Source organism: Marmota flaviventris, chromosome 6 (genome assembly GCF_047511675.1).
Source record: "Marmota flaviventris isolate mMarFla1 chromosome 6, mMarFla1.hap1, whole genome shotgun sequence".
Classification (NCBI taxonomy): domain Eukaryota; kingdom Metazoa; phylum Chordata; class Mammalia; order Rodentia; family Sciuridae; genus Marmota; species Marmota flaviventris.
The window spans coordinates 17,114,633-17,139,051 of record NC_092503.1 but is presented as its reverse complement, the minus strand read 5'-3'; the positions used below and the strand labels follow the sequence as shown (position 1 = coordinate 17,139,051).

The following is a 24,419-nucleotide window of genomic DNA, read 5'->3' as shown; positions in this document are numbered from 1 at the left end:
ATATAGCTGTGGGTATGATGCAGGGATTTTTTGTTCTTATATAATAGCAAATATTCATATTTGTTAAATACAAATGTTTATAACCATTGTTTGGGAGCATCTCTCAAGACTAATGAAAGAATTGAAATTAACATTCTTAAAAACTAACCAGTAAGAAAGGCAAATAACATTCTTGGTTATTAGCAAAAGGAAGTAGGGAGGTGCTAAGCCTGCTACTGTGTCAATTCTTCACGCAATTTAGGTGAAATAGTGTTTTCACGGAAGGTTTCTGGGTAAGTCCTATTTCTTCTTTTGAATCTCCTAAGATATGCTCACAATCTTGCAAGAAAGCATTTACCTGTGTGGAAACTTACATCTTCTTATAGCTGTCCCAGTCCTCATTGTTCAGTGTTGTACTATGAGGCAGGAAAAAAAATGCATTCATCCCCATTACTGAGCAGTTTATTTCTATGGAGGAATTCAAGTTTGTTTTTGTGTTGGTGCCCCGTCTTAACCATAGTCTATACCCCACCCTGGCTATAATGGAAAGTCCAAGTCAAAAACACTATTAATATCTTTACATTAGGCTTGAAGCCTAGTTATGAGTAAGGCCCTCCCTGGTTAGACTCATAACTGTGAACATGATGGATTTCTCTGGATATCTGAGTCGCCATAGTTGCCAGAGAGCTTTGGAGGGTTCACTGACTCAACCATTAGTAAAAGTGACCTATTACAATAACCATCTTCTTATCCCAATGACTTTTACTAGCATTTGCTTAGTAACATCACCTGTATTTGAAGATTCTCTTGGTTTCACATTTGAACAGAATCATTGTGTTAATGCTAGACTCTCCATACCAGGCACATTCTAGGCACTGTGGAGACTGGTCTAAAGATGCTGACGGGTCTAAAGAAACATGGTATTGCTCACAGGAAAATGCATAGTGGAAGAATTATATCAAAATGGCACATGACTGGCTGCCAAACAAGTGATAACAGATGTCCTGTTTTACTTCAGTGACTCTTTTCAAATTTATGCAATGCTACTCTGCATGTAAGGTATCTCAGAAAAATAAGTTAACCTATAATTACAAGGCAAAAATTAAAATGGCATATTGTAGGCAAATTTTGAGAATATTTACTATATTCATTAGCTTTGAGACTTCTTATAATCTGCTGTTATGGATGTGTGCTGACAGAAGGCATCCTTTGACTATCTATCATTGGTTTGTTGTTACTCAGTGCTGAGCATTCAAAATGGAAATAATATTTTTATTAGGGACATAAATATTTAATCATAGATGCTTTTCATAATGGCTTCTATAGTCTACTAAAATCATCATCATTGGGCAATTTGGAAAGAAAAGGAAGCAAAAGGGATCCATATTGGAAAGGAAGAAGTAAAACTATCTCCATTTGCAGATGACATGATCTTGTATATAGAAAATTGTAAACAACCCACACATACACAAAGTGTTAGAACTAATAAGTGCATGCATCCACACTTCAGGATAAAAGACCAATATACAAAAATTAATGATATTCCTGTTAAAATGGACAATCAAGTCCATTTTAGGAGAAATAGTGTTTTCACGGAAGGTTTCTGGGTAAGTCCTGTTTCTTCTTTTGAATCTCCTAAGATAAAATTAAAATTAAGAAAATAATTCCTTTTATTGTAGCATCAAAAAGAATAAATTTTTTAAAAAGGAGTCCAAATTGTATGAAGGCTTATACACTGAAATCTATAGAACATCTGAAACAAATTAAAGGAGAACTAAAGGGATAGAAAGACAGAGGACAAGGACTCAATACAGGTAAGATGGCAGTAGTCCCCAAGACCATCTACCCATCAAATACAATCCCATCAAAATTTCAAAGGCTTATTCTGCAGAAATTGAAAGCTGATCCTAAAATCCTATAGAAATTCAGGGGACCCAGAATGGCCAAAATAAGCTTGAATGAAAAAGAACAAAGTTGGAAGAAGTCATCCTTCCTAATTTCAAATCTTATAATGAATTTATCATCATCAAGACCATGTGATACTGGCATAAGAAGAAACATATACATCAACAGACAAGAACTGAAAGTCCAGAAATAGCCGCACATTTATGGTTAGTAGGTTTTTGATGAGGGTGCCAAGCAGTTAAATGAGGAAAAAATATTCTTTTCAACAGATTGATATACACATGTAGAGGAATGAAGTTAGCGTACCTCATACCATATTAATTAACTCCAACTGGGTCTAAGACCCAAATGTTATTACTAAAACCTATAAAACATATATAGAGAAAACTAGGTATATATGTTGGGATCTTGGATTAGGCAATGATTTCTTACATATAACACAATGAATAAGCAACCAGAGAAAAATTAGACAAATTGAACCCCATCAAATTAAAAACATTTCGGGCTTCTAAGGATTTATCACATCAAGAAAATTAAAACAGAACTGCAGGATGGGAGAAAATATTCAGAAATTGTTTATTTGCAAGGCCAATATACATATAAATGTCAAATTATTAAAATGTAGCAATAAAAAGACAATCTGATTTTACAATGGATAAAAATTTAAATACTCATTTCTCCAAAGAAAAACACAATGACCAAAAATCACATGAAAAGATGCCAAACATCATTAGTCACTGGAGAAATGCAAATCAAAACCACAGTGAGGTACCACGTCATACCCACTAGGATGTCTATAATAAAACATAAAAAAAAAAAACAGGCAATAACAAGTGTTGGCAAGGATGTGGGAAAATTGGAATTCTTTTCTATTGCTGATGGGAATATAAAATAGTGCAGCTGTATAGAAAACACTTTGGCAGTTCTTCAAGAAATTAATCATTGGGTTACCATAGATCCAGCAGCTCCAGTCCTAGGTGTATACACAAGAGAACTGAAAACATATGTCCACACAAAAACTTGTACACAAATGTTCATAGCAGTATTACTCATTATACCCAAAAGTGAAACTAATTCACATGTCCATCAACTGGTGACTGCATAAACAAAATCCAGTACATTCATACAGTGTAATATTCAGCCATATACAAGAACAAAGTATCGATTCATACTACAACCTGGATGAACTTAGGAAACATTCTCCAAAGTAAAAGCAAGATTCAAAAGCACAGTTAGCACATTTCATCCCGTCTGTTCCCTCACCCACTTGATATGGGTCCTTCTCATTGAGATTGATCCAGCGTTCCTTGCTCTGAAGTTGAGGGAAGAATCACGGGTGGTTTGATGCAAACGTCTCATGCTTTCTCTCTTGTTCGTCTCGCAGGTACTGCCCTTCCCCAGCCAGGTGGTGTACAACAGGGTGGGCAAATGTGGCAGCCGCACTGTGGTCTTGCTTCTGAGAATCTTGTCAGAGAAGCATGGATTCAATTTGGTCACTTCAGACATTCACAACAAAACCAGGCTTACAAAAAATGAACAAGTAAGTTGACTTTTCTCCTTGCTGGAGTGTATTTTGCTTCAATTCATTTGTGTAATTAGTGGGTCTCTTACAGGATGTCCTTCAAGCTCCTGCAAATTAATGCCAGAGTTTCAATTTCATGCTGTTCTTTTGCCAGCGTGTAGAAGGAAATTTAAGACTTGTGTAGGAAATCTAAAAACCGGAAGTCTCCCTGAAATGATACTTGTTTCAGGACTGAGGAAAGACAGTGTACACTGGTAATTGTCTATTTAGCTAAAATTACATAAACCGTAAGCTTACCTCACTGAGCTGTAAGTCATGTGCCACCTTCTTTTCTTTTTTTTTTTTTTTTTTATTTTTTTATTATTTTTTTTTTTTAATTTTTTATTGTTGGCTGTTCAAAACATTACATAGTTCTTGATATATCATATTTCACAATTTGATTCAAGTGGGTTATGAGCTCCCATTTTTACCCCATATACAGATTGCAGAATCACGTCAGTTACACATCCATTGATTTACATATTGCCATACTAGTGTCTGTTGTATTCTGCTGTCTTTCCTATCCTCTACTATCCCCCCTCCCCTCCCCTCCCCTCCCCTCCCCTCTTCTCTCTCTGCCCCCTTTACTGACATTCGTTTGTCCCCCTTGTATTATTTTTCCCCTTCCCCTCACTTCCTCTTGTATGTACTTTTGTATTCCTCTTCTTTTCTTTTAACATCTCTTCCTCTGCATTTTCTTTCCAGTATCCTAAATCTTTACAATTATAGGAAAGAAAAAAAAACTTTTCCTGGACTTGGAATCCAGTTGGTTGATGGGTAACATGAGTTTGCTGCTGTAGAAAATTCAGAGAATCTTAGTTTTCAAAAGCAGCATTTGGATTATCCAATGGTAGCAAGTGGACAAGTGTCGGGGTAGGAGTGCTTTCCTCCACCAGGAAGCTGTGAAGGCTGATTCTACTTTGGAAACCTGTACAGAGGTGGGGGAGACTATCTCCACGGAGGTGCTCTGCTAAGTAGAAAAGCCAGGAACCATGTTCTCATGGTCATTTTACAGGGCCAAGTGTGTCAACCTGGTCTCAAAAAGTTGCCTCTGTTTCCTTAGAAACTTGGGGTGAGCATCTACCTATGACTGCCACCCACAAGAGGCACATGAGTTGGGGTGTACGCAAGCCATGTGATCTGCTGTCAGGTTGGTTATGAAAGTGTCTACCCAGGTGTGATTCTTCAGACACAAACCTCACCTTGGAGGCATCCAGAGCCTCCCAGGGGGAGATCCTTCCAACTTACTAATGCCAGCTTTCTCTTTTATTTTGGGGAAGTAGGACTGTTTTAAGATAGTCATGGAGCCAATATGATTGCTCTAAAGCTAGTATGTTCATCATCATCCACAGTATAAAGATTGTCATGCCCATTTCTTTGAAAACTTCCATGAAAGAGTCTATAAGTATTAAGTTAAAAAGTCATTATCAGTACCAATAGGTAATAGGCTTCTCCAGTGAGCAAAAAAGTATTTTGAGCTTACCTCTTTGTAAGTTCCATAGTCAATTCTCTATAGGAAAAAAATAGCACTAAAAGAAATATCACATTTTATGCACAACTATGTTTATTAGGGATAGATTCTCTTTGATTTCTTTATTTGATTGAAGAGCTAATATGATTAGGCTTGTTAATGCCTTTTAACTACCTGAAAGAATGTAACTATAAGTAACTAGCCTATATTATTGTCACTTTTTCATGTTTATTGAATTTAGTTTTCCTTTGGATCCAAGTCTTAGCGCCTGCCTATCTGAGTCTGCTTAAATATTCCTATATGTGAAAAACATATGTGGTACTCAGGTGCCTCAAAAACTGGATGGCTAGAGTTTGGTTTCCACTGTTGAAAAGTGTTCAGGTAACCCAGAGAATATAAGACAAAGATAACTGAAGAATTAGCCATGGGGATGTTCAGGAATGTCCTAGAGGAGAGAATATAAAATATAATATGTGATGATGCTGTAGGATTTTACACAAATAAAAAAGACTTTATTTTAAGCCTGAGAAAGTAAAATACAATTGTTATCATAAATGTACTAATTAAGGTGAAAAATTAACAACAATTTATTCCCAGTGTCTAAATTGTGAGATCTTGAAAGGGTTAAAGACAGAGTCATCCTTCTCTTAAATATAGGTTAGCTCTCATCTGTTTGGAATGGTCGGCTTGTCTGGAAGCCAGGGAACAGACTAGACAATCTTTTTAGGTTCTTTCCAACACTGTGTTTCTGTGATATATTTATACAACTTCTACCATAATCTGTGTAGTATATAGTTGAAACATTTTTGATTCCTGTGGTCAGGGTAGCCTAGAATATATTTCATTACATAGTTTTTGCAGATTCCTATTAAATTATAAGGCAAGTTTTTAAAAATCCAAAGGTAAAGATACCATAGGAAAAAAACCAAATATACAATTTTGATGTAAAAACTATCATAATGACAGTATGACAAGAAGCCCAAGCCTGAAGCACTTCAGTAATGTTTAGAGAAACCTGTTCTTGGCTGTGCGTCCCTTTTACTAAAGTTTCAAAGTGCATGAAACAAGCAGAGAAAGAAATATTATTTTAACTTAATATATTCAAGAAATAATTTGTGCAATGAATAGCTCCTCTTCTTGGTAATTTATGAAAGGAATAAGGGGGAAGTGATTTAGGAGACTGTTAAAAATTTTACAGTCTGTGGTTCTCACCCTTAAACAGTAGAAACTCTTGAAAATTTGTTCCCATGGAAACACTGTTCTCTAAAAAATAATAATAATAATAATAATAATATTCTGCTTCAGGTGCAGTAGGAATCACGCAGGTTCTTGTGGGCTGGCCCGTGACTGTACCCACCCTGTAGAACGCTGCTTTTGTGAGAAAACGTGTTCCAAGTTGCAAACTACTCACTGAAAAATGAATGTTTCAGTGGAGCCCATTTATAAGACTGGAATCATCTGTACCATTTCTTTCAGACACAAAGGAACTTCTCTGGGCCAGAGTTAAATCCACACATACTTTTCCCTCTGGAGGATAGCTGCATATCACACACACACACACACACACACACACACACACACAGTACTAACTGTTAAAAATCTATTTAATGGAATAAGACAGGGAAGGGATTATTAAGAAGGAAAGGGAGCATGAAGACACCAAATGTCAGGATGCCTATAAAAATCCCATTACATTTGCTCTTCTAGAAATAGCAACACCTTTGAAGTTTGTATTTTGGATAACTCCTCCTCAACAGAAGAGCCTGGAACTGCTGCTGGCCAAATGTTGGGCCTTCGCACAGAGCACAACGCAGACCCACGATGATGTCATTTCATGTGTGGCCTAAACCCAGATTTCAGTTTCTTGGGCAGGCTTAGATGGTCTCTTACCAGCTGGAGATTGTATACAGTTTGAAAGATAGGGAACTTTTCCCCAAAGGACCTGGGAAGTGATTGCCAAAAATCCTCATAGCCATCTCTGCTAAGGGTCTGACACTATTTCAGAAACTTGCTCGAAGGAAAAGGAAGGTCAAGGGGCCATAGTGGTATCACAGAAATAAGAATCCACCATTATTTCATTGTTGTTGGAGATGGGTTAAAGTTGTTGGCATACGTAAAAGATTGAGAAAGCAGATCATTATACTGTTTGCATTTCTGTTGAAGTCCCTGAGGATTACAAACTGAAAACGTTATTACTCCCTTTTACTGTTTTGGACCAAAAAATATACCAGTGAGTATGTATGATTCCCTATTTCATGGATGAGAAAACTAAGAGGACTTGATTAATAGTGACTATTGTGGCATCGAAACTTGAACCTGAGCTCTCCTGAATCCAAAAGCCAGTCTCATAATGCAAGTAGTTAGTCTGCACAGTAGAATCTCCAGTAGAGCCTTTAAAACCCAGAGTTGAAAAAAAAAATGGCCCTTCTCCTACAGATTCTAGGGCAGAGTCTAGAAAACTCTCTCTCTCTCTCTCTTAATGAAGTGTCACAAGAGTTGTATGATTCAGTCAGGTTTAAGAAGCCCTGTCAAAATCCTCCGTCAGCATTTCCTTCAGTGTGTTCCTGCAGATCTTAGTCCCCTAAAACAATGAAGAAAGAAAATGTCATGGTTCAATAAATTTGGGAAATGATGTATACCTTGTCTCCCTCTAAGAGATTCACAGTACTTAGTCACATTCTAAAGAGTCTGGGAATTAAAAACAGGAACAGAAAAATAAAGAACTGTATAACTTGGTTTCACCTAGCATTTCCCAGTCTTCTTGGGTCAGGGACTCCATGAATACTGTGACTCTCCTTAAGAGCTCACAGAATTAGCATCCATAGTTTAGGAAATGCTGGACTTGTCTACATCCTTCCATCAGTCACACCGGTAAAGGCTACAATTTCACTATGAACTTCACATCTTCTCTGACTCTATTCAACAGCTGTTCAAATGATCTAAACCTTGAAAAACATTCAAAGATGGGAGAGGGAGCCATCCTATGCCCACGCACTCTAGGTTGTGTTAGCTGCTTGGCCAAAAACAGAACAGCACAGAATTCCTTTACATTTTTAAAGTTCTCTCCCCACTGTCTCACCCACTAAAATTTACAAGTTTACACTGTGACTATAAAGGAGTGAATCTTAAAAAGAAAACAAAACTTACCTAAAGAAGCCATATTCAATTTGGAAAAGGTCTAGATGCCAGAGGAATTCCTCCAGGCTTCCCCAAGTCCTGGGCCTCTGTTTAATGGAGAAGCTTCACTTGTTCATTTGTTTATTTATTTTTTGTTTTGTTTTGTACTGAGGATTGAATCCAGGGGCCCTTAACCACTGAGCCACATCCTCAGTCCTTCCTTTTTATTATTTATTTTGAGACAGGATCTCACTAAGTATCTCAAGACCTTAAGTTGCCAAGGCTGGCTTTGAACTTGTGAGCCTCCTGCCTCAGCCTCCCGAGCCTTTGCGGTTATAGGTGTGCACCACAATGCCCCCACACTCATTAATCTTCTTTTTTTTTGGGGGGGGGGAGCGTTGCTAGGGATGGAACTCAGGGGCACTCGGCCACTGAGCCACATCCTTAGCCCTATTTTGTATCTCATTTAGAGACAGGGTCTCACTGAATTTCTTAGCACTCAGCCTTTTGCTGAGGCTGACTTTGAACTCGTGATCCTCTGGCCTCAGCCTTCCAAGCCACTAGGATTATAGGCAAGCACTGGCTGCTTATTTATTTTTGAAGCATATATCTCCATTGTGTGTCCATTCTACTTGGTGGATGTTTATTAAGGACCAGCCACTAATGCTGGATATTGAGTAGCCGACACCATACTGGATGCTAGTGTACCTGACTGCTAATCCTTGAAGCCATATTATTAGGAAAGTATTATCACCCCATTTTTATAGGGAGGGTAAGTATGTACAGGGAACTGATTAAAATATAACAAATCAAGAGGAAAGGGGAAGAACAAGACTTAAAATTAGGGTCACATCCTGGAGAACTTTAAATGCTATGTTTAAAAGTCAGAACATTTCTCAATAAAGTTGGACTTCACTACAAAGTGGTTCTTATCCACGATGGACATCCATATCTGCTGAGGAGCTTGTGCATATTTCTATGGATATTGACCCAGCTATTGCCCTTCTCAGACTATTCCCTGAAGACCTTAAAAGAGCGTACTACAGGGATACTGCCACATCGATGTTCATAGCAGCACAATTCACAATAGCTAGACTGTGGAACCAACCCAGATGCCCTTCAATAGATGAATGGATAAAAAAAAATGTGGCATTTATACACAATGGAGTATTACGCAGCACTAAAAATGACAAAATCATGGAATTTGCAGGGAAATGGATGGCATTAGAGCAGATTATGCTAAGTGAAGCTAGCCAATCCCTAAAAAACAAATGCCAAATGTCTTCTTTGATATAATGAGAGCAACTAAGAACAGAGCAGGGAGGAAGAGCAGGAGGAAAAGATTAACATTAAACAGAGACATGAGGTGGGAGGGAAAGGGAGAGAAAAGGGAAATTGCATGGAAATGGAAGGAGACCCTCATTGCTATACAAAATTACATATAAGAGGTTGTGAGGGGAATGGGAAAAAAAACAAGGAGAGAAATGAATTACAGTAGATGGGGTAGAGAGAGAAGATGGGAGGGGAGGGGAGGGGGGATAGTAGAGGATAGGAAAGGTAGCAGAATACAACAGTTACTAATATGGCATCATGTAAAAATGTGGATGTGTAACTGATGTGATTCTGCAATCTGTATTTGGGGTCAAAATGGGAGTTCATAACCCACTTGAATCTAATGTAGGAAATATGATATGTCAAGAGCTTTGTAATGTTTTGAACAACCAATAAAAATAAATAAATAAAGTGAGTCCTCCATTAAGCACAGAAGATTTCTGGGTCACCTGAGAGTCTCTCAGATCTCTGAAGACACCACGGCTCCCCAAAGTCGTATTAAGTGCTGTCTCCTCAGGAACCAGAACATCTATCCCAGGAGCACGAAAGTCTTTCTTAGAATGACTCTCAAAGCTCCTGACTTCACAGGAGGAAAGACAACATCCACAGGCCTGAGAGCTGTCTGTGCCGTGTGTGGGGAGTCGTTCCCCCAGCTCTGCGAACGCAGTCTTGCTGTCTTGGAGTCCTATAGACAGATGAGTCCTCTAATGGAAACTTTGTGGGAAGAAAAGAGGGGGAAAGAAATAGAAACAAGACCTGAAAAAATAAAATGTTTCTCCTCTTCTTCTGATTTTATCTCTGAGACTGATCCAGGCTCTTTGCCTTGCTCTTGTCGTTGCTCCCCCTGGTGGACGCCTTCTTCATTGCAGGCATGTGTTGCGCACTCCTGAGTGAAAGATAGGGAGACCTGATAGGCCTTCCCAGGACCCCAGGAAGGAGGACAGGTGACCTGATGCACCAGCCATACTTCCAGCCTCTGAGATGAAAGGACCAATAATTCTCTGTCTTTTGCTTTGGTGTGTTAAAAAAAAAAAGCAAAACATCCTTTTGTTTCATTTAAGATGCTTTACAAAATCACAGGGAACATCAGTTATTTGCTCATGAGTGACACAGAATTCAGAACAGCATGGGGGTTGGATAACCTCCCTGCTGACAATCATGTCCTAAAAGGTCAAGAGCAAAAGTCTTGTACTACATTTCTGGAACTGTGGGTAGATATTCTCTGCTCTCCCATCGTGGCCAGGGATGTTGAAGCTGAGAAACTGCTTCCTGGCATAGCCTCTGTATTATAAACCCAGTTTATAAGTGATGAATTGTTTTGTAACTTTTTCCTTTTTAATTTCAGTTACATCCCAACCTCAGATACACTGTGATTTAACTTCTTCCTTTAGGTTCATTCCATTGCCTAGTTAACTTTTCTAAGTATTTAACTCATTCCTGTTCTTACTATGATATACTCTACTTTCCCACCTGAGAACATTTAGAAAATATTCTTTCCCACACACTTTTATTTCTTAAAGTGTTTCTACCAGTTATAGCTTTCAGTTTTTCAGCATGACTCATGAAACTTAGAAAATTTATATCCCGTAAACCCCCTTTATTCTTTAGCAGCGTTGTGCTATCCCATCCTTTCTTCCTTTCAAAGCTTCGGAGTGGTGGATAGATTGGAGTACAGTAATAAGAGCAGGGTTTTGGGATTTAACAGAATTGAATGTGAATCCTGGCTTCACCTCTTTGTGTGGTTAAGATTTTGAGCAATCTGTGTAGCTTTCCCATGCCTCAGTTTCTGAAATATGCATAGTAATAAATTAATACATCAAGTCTTTGTAAGGATTAAATGACTGTGTGTGTATAAGCAATAGCTTGGTATAGTGAACAACCCTCATAAAACACTGAGAAATTCTCTATTTTCTTGGTGCTCTTCTGTCTTGGGTATTGTAAGGATAACATGAGCTCCCCTTGACACCAGAGTAATAAACACAAACATCTGTCCCAGAAAAGGCTAAATTCATTCTATCTTCTACTTTTTGAGTACAAGAAGTATTTCTAAAGGAGGTGTCTTTATTCTATAGATATTCGTGGGGTACATGTTCTGTGTAGTACCTGAGCCAGGCTTTCTTGGGATAAGTAAACCCGATCCTGGACTTCAGAGAGCTTAGCATGTAGCTTAGAGCGAGCTCACAAACCCAGGTACAGGCCAACAGAAAGTGCATATCCTGAAACATTCTCAGATCCAGTGAGGGGGGAAGGACAAAGAAGACTACTTCATTTCTAGCAGGATATATCCAAAAGCAAATCCATGTCTCCTAACTTCTGTAGCTGAATTTGTTCAGGCTCCAGCACTCCCCATCTCCACAGCTGGATACCACCCTGTGCTCATTATCCTAGGGGGGATGTGGGAAGGAAATCCCTTGAACCACTCCCTTTCCTTGCCTTCTATCACCAGGTGGTCATGAAGCTCAATAATCTACCTCTGTAGCCCTCCCTAAGTCTTTCCATCTTTCTTCACACTCAGTGAGTTCAGTGCTTCTCTTATCTCCACACCTTAGCATCTCTCAGAGCACTTGTTAGAACACAGATTTTTGAGGTAGTGGTGGGGGAGTGTTCTGATTCAGTAGGTGAGGGTAGAACCTGAAGATCTGCATCTCTAACAAGTTCCTGGAGATGCTGGGGCAGTCTTTCCCACTGAGCTTCTGGTCTCTAACCTTTTGGTGCTAGGGATGGAAGCCAGGGCCTCATGCATGCTAGACAAGCACTCTACCATTGAGCTACCCTCATCCTCTCTCTCTAACCTTTATCCTTCTTCACATTTTCTACCCTACTCTCAGATCTGGGAAAAAAATACAAAATAAGTCTTTTGATTACCTATTGCTCACAGCATAAATGTCAAATCCCTTGCATGACAAGCAGCATCCTCAATTATCTGGCTCCTACCTAATTCTCGTGTTTTACCTGCTACCTTGCTGATCCCATACCTGACATGAAACTTCTTAATATCCATGCCATTTTAGGTTTTGTTCTTACGTCTGCTGCTAATTCTGTCCACCAGGCCTTGAATCCCTTTCTTTAATGGCTTAGTCCTATGCATCCAGTCTGCATACCTCAAGGGCAACCATGCCCTCTCACCGTGTGCCCTCTACCCCATGCTGTTGTCACATGATAGTGTCTGTCCACTGCTCTACTTCATCCACAAGACTATGCCCGAGAGCCAGACCAAATCTTTTATCTCCATAGCTGCAACCCCAAGCAGTACATTGCATGACAGAGTTGGAGATCAAAGGGGAGATCCAGGAGGGCTACTTGAAGGAGGGAGGTATTTTAGCCAAATGTAAAGAGCGGTTAGAATTTGAATGTGCAGAGGAAAGTGGAAGAACATTCTAGAAGAGGAAGCTTGAGCCCAGGTTTGCTCTTGGTCAGGCTGCGGTGTGAGGAAGGAACAGGAGGTAGCTAGCTGGACTGGCCACAGCGTGCCTCACCTGGAGAGCCAGTCAAGGGAGGAGATTGCACAGAATTAACATGACTGAGCAAGGGAAAGACCCAGATCAAAGGCGGGACACGGAGGTCACCATTAACCAGAACCAGAGTGTCTGGATGGATTGGCTGGATAAATAATGAAGATGGGAGAGAACCAAGAGTGTGGTTCTGGCATGGTGGACTCTCTTCTTTATGTCTTCCCACTCACCTTATTCATGTCTTTCTCTTTAGTACTTCATAAATGCTCAGTGTAGGATGGATGAATATATATGGTGGAATTAAAATAAAGTCCAGGAGGGGTCCTACATGAGCTGGGAATGGGAGAGGTGGTCTCTGTGGTGATTGTAGGTAGTACCCTTGCTGCCATGATGTTGTACCTTTAAATAAGATCAAGTGAGATAAAAGGTAGGAGACTGTTGACGTCCATAGGAAGACCAGGTGAGGCCCTTAGGAGGTGGGCAGCGGGAGGTTGGGATAAAGGTTAGGGAGAGAGCCATGCTTGTTACTAGAAGTGGATCAAACCTTAGCATTTGTGAAGGTCAAATGACACCTTGAACATGATGCCTGAAACCTGTGCTTATGACACATCGTAAGTGATTTTACTGTTTGGTATGCAGCAACAAACTGTGTGTGAGAGAAATGTCCTCTGTTCTCACTGTTCTAAAGCAGTAAACTTGAGCATTAGTACCTTTATCATGTACTTAAAGATATGCCTTGAAAGAGTTCTGCATTGTCACTGCTAATCCATTTTTCCTTCTGAAATAGACAGCTTTATGACTATTATGACACTGTTCTCAAAAGTCTAACCATTGCCATTCTTCCATTAAGTTTAACACATCGACATGTGTTTGGAGAATGTAATATAATGTTGAATATGTGGGAAAAAATGGTGTTTCTTCTGACCTTTTCTTCCATTTTTCTTATGCAATACTAGGGGGTCTTTCTTATATGACTTTGACCTGTGCAGAGAAATATATGAATAAAAATGAGCTAGAGATGAAAGCATGAATCATCTTCATATTAAACATACAGGAAAGTTATTTTTTTTAAAGCAGGCATCCTCAGAAGATAAACTACCTGTGATCATGCTTTCAAATCGGTGATTCTATTGGTCCGTCCATCAAAACTCAAAATTAACAATGTGCCCACGCAGGAAATTTTACTACCAGAGACAAGCACATGCAGGGGTTGTGTAGAGGATATGCAAGAGATAAAGAAGCAGGATTCAATTTCCTTTTACACTCAAGCCCAGGAAAGGGCAAATCATCATTCACCATGCCTGCCCCTGACTAACGGAAACCCAGGGCTTAGAAACTGGGAGTCATTTTCTTTTTACAGTTCAATTTCATTTCTTCAAATAATCATTGTGAGCATGAATAACTAATTAGAGGATTTAGCACTGAGTTCCTGGAGTAACAATCTATAAAACATGTACTAGTTGGAGTTAATTCATTCAACAAATATTTATCCAGTGTGTACGCATGTGTCACCCCTGTGTTAGACAGGCAGGGACAAAGTAATCCAGGGTTTTTGTCACGTTTGAGACAACCTGGAGGTCCAGACTCTTATTCTATTTTCTTTGCTACTGCGCCTAACGTGTGAATGACCACTTTTGTTTCCAGTTTTCAGCTTGAACTAGTTCATAAAATATGAAATACTGCACGTCTGAAGTTCATCCGAAGTAGCAATCTTTTTGTGCTTTTTAGAAATTTCCCATGTCCATTTTGATGGGGCCAATTAGAAATACTGGGGAAAGTGGAATTCAGGAAGTCACAGAGTCCTAAGAATGTTTGGAATTTCCAACAGATTTTACTAAACATTTTCTGTATCATGACATGTTCCAGAAGACCATAAAAGTTAGTTTATATGAATATAAACTGCTTTTTGCCTTGCTGATAACTGCAAATAAATAATTCAGATGACCACCCACCAACAACCAAGACATTTGGGGGTTCGTGTGTTCCCCATTATATTTTCCTTATAAATTTTTGTAATCAAAGAGAAAAATAATGAGCAGTGCCTCTTTTCATTCCCACTTTCAAATTCTGCAGTATGAGTTTCCAGTATTTCAATAACTCTCCATAATATCATTAGAAATATAAAATAATGATTAACCTCTTTTCTTGGTGTGACTTTATAGGTAGGGATTAAAGGCATTCTTTGACTTGCGTTTCTGCATAGCAACATGTTCATTTCTCCCTTTGAAATTACTTAATCTGTCACATTGCTTTCATGATAGCAACCAACTAAATTAAGGACAGGATCACAAATTTGGAGAGCACTCTTTTCTTCACTAAGGAGCTTCATGCAAAAGTTCATAAATGTTGCATAAAGCCCAGCTGCTTGGCCCTGGTCCAAAAGCAATAAGTGGGGATAAAAGGAGTTGGATAGATAACCTTTAGCTTAATATGGCTCAGTAAATCGGATCCTACATATGCTAATTTTGTACTTTTTTTAATAGATGGAACTGATTAAAAATATAAGTACTGCCGAACAGCCCTATTTATTCACCCGACACGTTCATTTCCTCAACTTCTCAAGGTAAGGCACTTTCCACGTTAATGGTTCTCTCATTTCTTTTTGAATCCTTAGGCTTCTTCTAATGAACAGTTACTTAAGACATCTACCTGTATTTGCAAGGTAGTACAATTGCCTTGAAAAGTCATTTTTAATCATTTATTTTTGCTGCAAAGGAGTCACAATTTGAAATATTTGGACAGAAATTCATTTTGTTCCTAGAATACCATCTAAAATATTAAAAAAAAAAAACTTTGATTTTTTTTTTAATGAGAAGACACTTGACCTGACAGTTCTTTAAAAAAAAAAAAAAAAAAGTCAGGTTTTGTATTAAAACCAACAAGAAGGCAAGAAATGGGTATTTCAACATAAGTATTTTATTGCACATTTTTGTGCAATTTGAGCCTGACAGGGCTATGGGCGTCATCTCCAGAGTGCTCATAGCAGCCTTTCAGTCTAGCTTTTTCATTCTCCATTTGATTATCCTGGTCTTGCATGCTTGACATTGGTGGGGTATTTTAGAATTCTCTTTTTCTTCAGTGACTTTGCCTTTTGCAAATAGTACAGATCATCAAATTCAAGCCTTTTGGCCTTATCTGGGTTTAATTGCTAACTTCATGGTCTGTGCATTCTCCTCCCTAGAGGTCTACTGCTTTACTGCCACTGCCCCTTGTTCCTGAACAGGTGGCCCTTAGATTCCTGCTTTCTGTGCTGACTCTGGCCTGTGCTCACAGTTGGAGTTGGTTGGCTATCGGATCTCTGGGTTGGGGACAGATCTGTGGACCGGCCCAGGACCCCTGGGCCTCCCTGGGGGCCCTCTGGTGGCACATCTCTCATTTTCATGTGGGTTATAGTACTCACAGGGGCACAGAGAGCCCCGCTGCACTCTGCTCTGGCCCTGTAAATGGTACCTGCTAGTTGATTTTCACCTAAGGGCCTCTGTGAGTCCAGCACCTCAGGAGGCTGACTGTGGGGGAACTGGGGCTTTGACCTGAGCATTCCAGATGCCTCACAACCCACAGGGCTGGGAATAGGTTTTAGCCTTCAAAGAACTTCCTACTGTGCAGCAGGCCCTGTGCCAATTAAGTGTAAAGAGAATGAGATTCAATGAAGCTCGTTATTAAGCAGAACATAGCAGAGCAGAGAAGCTTGCTGCCTTATCTTTAAAAGAGAGCTTTCCCAGAACTAAGGTTTCCTGGGCCTGCCTGATAATCTGAGTTCCCTGTGATGATGTATAGGGCACCTGCAAATTATCCACAGTGACCCTACGGCTAGGGGTTGGGCATCCTAGAGTGTGTTTTTCAACAACACGTATAAAGTGACTTGTTACTAGGTTGAACATTATATGCACCCTGCCTCTTCCTTCCAGAAGGCCAAGAACATGTTATTAGGCACAAGGAGATAACAAGGACTCATTAGCCCCAAAGCCTGTGTTTTATGACTTGTAAGGAAAAGAGCATGCTTTTCTACTTCTTGCTATTCTAGTGAGCCTCCTTCTGTATCACCTCTGACACCTTCTAACTTCATGCATTAACTCTTTTGCTTTGAGGTCAAATCTTTACAACCAAACAAATTGCAATAAAACGTATTTTAATAATTATCTCAGTACAGTGTAGAACTCTAATGAGAAGCCAAAGCCGGTATCTTAATTGGATCAGCAGAACACAGCCTGGTGGCTGTATTTTATCATGGCCTCCACCATCACATATACCTATAAGAGGACAATCTTGATTGCTTTAATTCTGAAAGAAAAAAACAAAGCTTCAATAAATGCCTTTTATAGGACCACATCTGCAGAAAACAGTGTAGGCCTGGCTGCCAGGATCTCTGGGTGTCAGTCTGCCTGCCCACTGTCCATGACTTGGGCAAGTCATTCAATATCTTGGTGGGGAAGTGAGGGGATCCATTTTTTTATCTTTAAAAAGGGTACAATTCCTGCCCACCCTGTCTTGTAAGTATGCCCAGAGCATTTGAAGGAAAGCCCTCAAACAGAAGGATACTATATAAATTCAAAGTGGCACTTAAAAAGGTATTGCTGTGGAAGTTTCCACGGAGCCCCAGTTCTGCTGCAGATTGGCAGGCCCACAGCACATCCACAGCAGGAGCAACCCGAGGGCAGGGCAGGCTCTGTGTCCTCCTCCTCTCCATTTTGTTCAATTCAAAGCACATGGATGGAGGGCCTCCATCTCCTCCACGCTACAGTACAAGTGGGGCTTCTGCCTGGTGCACTAAAGGTTTCCTTTGCCTTTGGGAATCCTTATGTTCTTCCATTGAGGAAGAAATATGGGAAAGTGTGATGCACAGAGGGGGAGGGCTCACAGTGGATCCCCTAGGGCAGGTGGGAGGCAGCAGGCTATGTTCCTGAAAGGCACCCCGGATGGGGAGTGCAGATGGGTCAGCTCTGTACCAGTGAACAGGAATGGCGTCCTCAGTACAGGGATCAGAACCAGGGAAAGCTGGACACGGGGAGGAGCTGAAGGGAGCTGAAGTGCAGCTGGCGGGGGGCGGAGGGCACACAACTGGAGTAGAATGGCAGCCAGGGTCTGAAGCAAGACAGGGCCGAGGCTGCCTCTGTCGGGTCCATCTCCCCATCTTTTCTCTGCACCGCAAAGCCCTGTGCCAGGGCCTTAGCTCAAGACTTCCCTAAAAATGAGTGGAATGATGTGGAGAACTTGAATATAGGACAAGCTGATCACACTCCCGGAACCTGGGAAGCTAAAAAATCAGCTGCTTTCAAGGGAATGTCTTTTTTGAAGGAACATTTCTTAGGTGTAAATGGCAAACTGCAGCCATACAAAGAACCCAAAAATATATAGTTGATAGAAAAAGAAAAAAGAAACAAGTTGGAATTTGTTAGGAGGCTTTAACATACTTTAAAAAATGAGTTCTGCTTTATGAATTCCGAGGCCTAGATATAATGAAGCCGCTCCTCAGAAGCCTGCTTATGAATGCTGTAGACTGCTCATGTCAGAAATGACGCTGTGAGAAGCGAGACTGCAGCTTCAAGTTCTGTGTAGATGATTCCAGTCTTCTGTGCATGGCTAACGTGAAGCAGGATGCCTGCTGTGGAGCAGGCTGTAAGAATGAGAGCCAAACCGGCTTTGACATGTACATGTTCTGAACTTTTGAGGGAGATGGCACTATTCCAAAATGGATTGTCCCCTAATTCTTTTTCTCCATTAGGTATGACATTCTTATTTGAAACACAGACACCCAGGGTGATGTAAAATGCCATCCTGTGAGCTCTTGGTGACTCAGTAGCTGATTTATTTCATTTACTCATCTGGGTTCCTTGCCCTCTTCCTTCTTTTTCCTCCCTGTTAGAGGAAACCGTTCACCCATATGCAGTTTTATTAATCCATGGGAAGCAATTTTATTAGATCAATCAGGTGTTTTTGTAGTTGCCTCCAGGAAGGATTTCTGCCTAAGGACACATCAAGGCCAGCTCCTCAGAGATTCCAGGTTTGGATCTGTGCGGTTTCCACTCGGCTATTCTTTCACACAGTTTTTCATCTCTCTGGAAATTGGGGTCAGGCAAATGTTTTTCCTCTGGGCAACCAGGAGAATTGAGTCCAAACCACCTTTGCCTAGAAGATGCCAGAAGATGTTGGGATGGTTCGGTAGGGTTTTTAACACTTGGGTGTTGTGGTTTCATGTGTCTTTTTTCTGGTTGTTGAAGTAACTTTGGGTACAAATTTTGGAAAACTTCAACTTTCCATCAGCAGCTGTATCCCCACGTGTGTGACTTAACTCGGCCCTCTGGAAATATTCGTGGCAAGCACAATACAGCTTGTCTCTCCCAATTTGTTGCTTGTTTTCTAAACTTTATTGGAGGGATGGGCTTTCCAGTAATTCTTTTTCCAATCCAGAATTCCTCTCAACCCCTCTATTCGGTTCTTGCAGGGAAAACCTCATGAAAGTCTCACCTCAGAGGCTGGTGCTATGAAAAGAATCCAAGTGGACTGTGAAGCCATCAGGATGGGAAACACCTTATACCACCACAACCCTTAACCTTTTTCCATCTCATTCTTCCTTTCTCACCTGCGACCTCATCCCCGTCCTTTGCTTCCCTTCCTATTTTAGCCCGGATGCTGGTGCAAACTGATCAAAACAAAACATGTTAAAATCAGTCAATCACCAGGGAAGTAGGTGGGGGCGGTGAGGAGCAAGAGGAGGCCTTTCCCCACTTTCTCTCCTCCCTTCACGTGAGGTCTTCATTACGTATGTGCAGTCACAGAGCCTGCCTTCTCGGGACATTAGTGAACAAAGCAAACGAGATCTGATATTTCCATAATCCAGTTTGGTTTCCACATCTTATGTATAAATGTTGACTATATTTTTTATTCTCATGAGCAACATGGTCTCTTTTGATTCAGGGCCCTTCAAATCTTTCATAATAGTGGCAGAATCCTCAAAGTGTGAAAAAACAAAAACCCAAGTCAAAATGGCTCTTTATGGTTATTTTCTGCTGTCCTCGCCTGTGTTAACAGAGCCAGGAGTTCAGTATTAACATGAGAGTTTTCTCAGTTTACCCTGTTTAAGCACAGCTGAGCTCGTCTCTCAGCTCGGCTTCTCATGCTACCGTGAGCAGAGAGACCTCTGTGGCCACATGAGCCCAGCAGCTTTGGAGGCCCATCCAGGACAAGAATCATCTTGACTTTCCCTCAGCTCAGCTTATTTCTTCTTTAATTTTTGCTGTTTATTGTCAGCCGATTGTTTCTTGCCTTGTCCTATCATCTTCCTCCTTGAGTAGGAACCTTAACTCCAGTGGCCCAGCCACCCCCCTCCAATCCTCCCCCACATTTGCCTCAGCTTTTCACAGAAAATGACTCCACATCTTCCCCTTAGGATGCTCCAGAGAGCAGAGTGTGGCTCTGTTTCCTCTGAGTGTGTCTGGGGATGGGAGGTCCCATCCTGAAGTACCCACTGCTCAGAGTTAGGGGATGGGGGCTAACCTCCCACCCATGCCTGGCCCCCAGCTGGCGTTCAGTAACTGCCAAAGGCTCAAGTTACTGTGACTGGTGTTTTTGTCGGTTTTTTCTTTGCTGTGACTAAAAGACCTGACCAGAACAATTGTAGAGGAGGAAAAGTTTATCTGAGGGCTCACCGTTTCAGAGATCTCAGTTCATAGACAGCCAGCTCCATGCCTTGGGGCTCAAGGTGAGGTAGAACATCATGGCGGAACAGTATGGTGGAGGGAAGCAGCTCACATGATGATCAGAGAGCAGAGAGACACTCCTCTTGCCAGATACAAAATATATACCACAAAGCCACGTCCCCAGTGACCCACCTCCACCTGCCTTCAGTTACCACTCAGTTAATCCCATCAGAAGATTAATTTACTGATTGGGTTAAGGCTGTCATAACCCAATCATTTCTCCTCTAAACCTTCTTTCATTGTCTTACACATGAGCTTTTGGGGGACACCTCACATCCACAGTGTAACAACTGGCTTCCAGCAAAGGGCCATTAATGAACCATGTCTGCCTTTCTCCCTTGGGCAGCCCCTCAGTCTTTCCCAAGTCTTGTTCTTCTCCATGATGGCCTCTCTGCCACTTCAGTGTGTCTTCCTCCCTCATTGACAAGGATCAGAGCTGTGGGCCTCCAGCCTACTGTACTTTCCATCTTGAACCACAGGTAGCAATGCAAGGGTATCACCTACTTCCAGGCCAGAGGCTAAAAAAGATGTACTCTGGGTAGAATCATGATCGCCAGGGACTGGGGGAAGGAGAGGGAAGGATTTACCATTTAATGGATGCAGTGATTCAATTTGGAATGATGGAAAAGTTCTGGAGAGAGATGGAGGTGATGGTGTACAACAGTGTGAATGTACTTAATACCACCGAATTGTACACTTGAACCTGGTAAAGAGGGTAAATTTTGTGTTATGTATATTTTGAAAAAAAGAAGATATGTTTTCAGCACCTGTCATCAGGCGTAGAAAATTATACTGTTGGAGGAGGACAAAATAGTCCAAATTTTCCAGGATAATCCTGGTTTGAAATCTTGGTTTAATGTGTGCACTACTTATTATTATAGGAAGAACACCGTTAGTATTTTGATGAAAGCATACAAAGGTTCTTACCCCTGCTTTGTGGAAGAGATAACTAGTATTGCTGCCAAGTAGATTGAGATGTTGAAGAAAATAGAAGGAAATCACTTGAAATGCTGCCATGCTATGAAAACCGTGTGGTTATTATTCTTAGCAGATTATATCCTGCTTTGGATCTTCATCTTCTCATTAAAAATAGATTAGAAACTAAATAAAAATAAAAATAATAGAATCCATTTGCAGAGGGTCAGAAGGGGACCCAGAGGATGATTAGAGCTGGTGAATATGACCTGTGAACAAAAGTCAAAAGAAATTGGTGATAGCTGCTATTTTAGGATGACTTGAGAGAGCTTCGAATATACAGTAATAATTGTGGGGACCAAGGGACAACATTGTGTTGCTAAGTAAAAAATGAAACACTGCCTGATTCTTCTTCCATTCTCTAGTACAGAGCATCTTGGAGCCTATGATCAGCAGTTGTCTCCGTGGTGTTTTAAAGCACAATAAATAGCAAGTTAGAGCCATAGATTACAAAATGAAGGGAAATAAAAAACCAAAGGAATTTTTAAAATATATAAACAAAAAAACTAAAGGAATAAAAATTCACACCCCAAAGAAGCTAATCTTTTGTGTCTGATGACTCGGACATAAGTAAGTGTGCCTGAAAGGAAGGTCAGGAGTGTCGGCTGGATAGGACAAGGACTCTGTCATCGTCAGGTTGACCAGTAGGATGGACTTCACAGGGAGTCCATGTAACCTTCTCCCAGGGGTTTTAAACATAAGGCAGGATGCTGTGCTACTGGGATGGTGGGGTCAAAGCATTCTCTTCTCTCTCATTCTCTTGGAGACTCAAGTGAGCAATAAGTTCACAAGATCCAGAGGACTTTATAAGTGTGACTACAAATTTTCAACATAGTTAAGAGAATGCTGAGGCAGAAGAACCGTATCCTGAAAGAGGGTGGAATGAGGGAGGGAAATGTGTTTCCTCCTCAGGCACTAGGACACGAGGTGTACTCTGGTGATGTCATGGTGGTATTCTGGCCTCATATTGTTGACACACCACCTGTGTTTTGCCAGTTTGGGAGGAACTTGTACACACCAAAAAGACTGGGATTGACAGCTGGAAACAGTTATTATTATTGCTTTCTGGAAAGGGAGAGAGATATATTAGACCCATCTCTTCCATAGTTAGAAATTTCTAGACAGAGGCTATTGTAGTACAGTTGACAGTGACTTTATAAGCCATCTAATACTTGTGTTTGGGAAAACTGTTCTGGAATTCTTTCATCTGGATGCAATGTATAAACAGAAGCAAACCATCTGTGCTCAGTAAGCTGGTCAGTACTCACATCCATGGCCTCACAGCAGTGGTCAAGTTGAGAACCATCTCCTACTGGGAAGCTGTATGTAGATTGACATGATTGGGAAGTTTTACTAATTAACACTGGTAATTGTTCTCACAAAGATAGAAGTACCATTGAGGTTTGTGAAAGAAAGCATGATTTAATTTTTGGAGGGTCATATTGGATTCATATTTGGTATGCATGTTTTATTTTGTAGTGCCTAACATTATTACTTTAGTTACTGTTTATCATAGATATGAAACCCAGTTTAATTAAAAGAGGATGATAAATTCAGGATATGTGTGGTGGTTAGCTGGAGGTTGGCACAGCTAACCCCTTGGACTACAGTTAGTTGTTCTTCCAGTGGCCTGAACATCATCTGGGAACTCACAAGATTCCTATTGGCAAGGCTAGGCCTTACTCCTGAGCAGTGTGTTTTCCTAGTTGGTAGAATCTGGGGAATCCAGGATATCATGCACACATTCTGGTGTCTGAAAGTTCACTATTGGAGAGTTATTCCTTTGCATTCCTTTGGATTTTTTTCTCTAAAGATTGTCTTCAAAAGTGCAAATAAGGCCAGGTGCGGTGGCACACACCTATAACCCCAGAGGTTTGGGAGGCTGAGGCAGGAGAATTGTAGGTTCAAAGCCAGCACAGTTTAGTAAGGCTCTAAGCAACTTAGTGAGACCCTGTCTCAAAATTTAAAAAAATAAAAAAGGGCTGGAGATGTGACTCAGTGGTTAGGTACCCTTAGGTTAATCCTTGGTCCCAAATGAAATAAACAAAAAAAGTACAAATAAACTGGACAAAACATTATATGAATAAGATGCTCAGAAAATCTTTGAAACTCGTATCTTCTGATGACAGAGCCCCTGATACCGTAGCAATGGAACAACTTGGAAGCGTGCACGCCTGGGCATACACTTCTTCATTCAATCGCCATTGTTGAGCACTGATGAGGCCACCCACTGTGCTCGGTGACATAGTTCTTGGCTGCAGGAGGGTCACAGTCTGAGGAGAGAGATAGGCATGCCAACACAGTACAGGAGGAAGGCTCAGGGTCAGAGGAGGTGAGGAGTGGATAGTCCATTGGAGATCATTGCTGGAGAGGTGACTGTGAGTCTGAGCATGGTTTTGAAAGGAAAACAATCTATCAGCTAGAGAAGTGGGAGCTGGGGTCTCCCTGCCTGTTTTTTTCTGAGCTTTTTGTGACCTCTGACAGAATAGAAAGGCATTCTTATCAGAAGGTCACAGGATCACAGGGACCCTCAGGAGGGCTACCAGAGCATGAGCTTTGCCCAGAGCCAAGACTTCACAGGACCCCTGCTTCCAAACAGTTCACAGAAAGAGGGGAGTCCTTCAGGAAAATCCAGCAGCCCAGTCACCATGGCTTGCAAAGCCTTGCTCTCAGACTGACTCCTACTATAGTTGTTCAAGTTTTGTAGTTGGAATGAACATGGAATGCCTAGATATTTATATTTTTTTAATCAAAACCACTTTCCATCACTGCAGGATAATTACATTGATTTTTTATTCATTCTTCATATCTATTACATTATTAATTTTCCCAGCCCTGGAATTGTCTTTCCATGATTTAATAGCACAGATTCTGGAGCCTGATCACCTAACTTCATCCCTCAGTTCAGCCACAGTTCCCCCAGGTGTAAA

At 40.8% G+C, this 24,419-nt stretch overlaps 1 protein-coding gene across 2 annotated transcripts in view; it reads left to right on the top strand.

Moving 5' to 3' along the window:
• Ust (uronyl 2-sulfotransferase) overlaps positions 1-24,419 on the top strand; it is a 280,959-nt gene that overhangs the window by 154,333 nt on the left and 102,207 nt on the right. For both annotated transcript variants that reach the window (XM_071612922.1, XM_027939510.2), the window contains exons 3-4: positions 3,269-3,424; positions 15,301-15,380. In XM_071612922.1, coding sequence (XP_071469023.1) covers positions 3,269-3,424; positions 15,301-15,380 — 236 coding nt within the window. The remainder of the gene's footprint in view (positions 1-3,268; positions 3,425-15,300; positions 15,381-24,419) is intronic.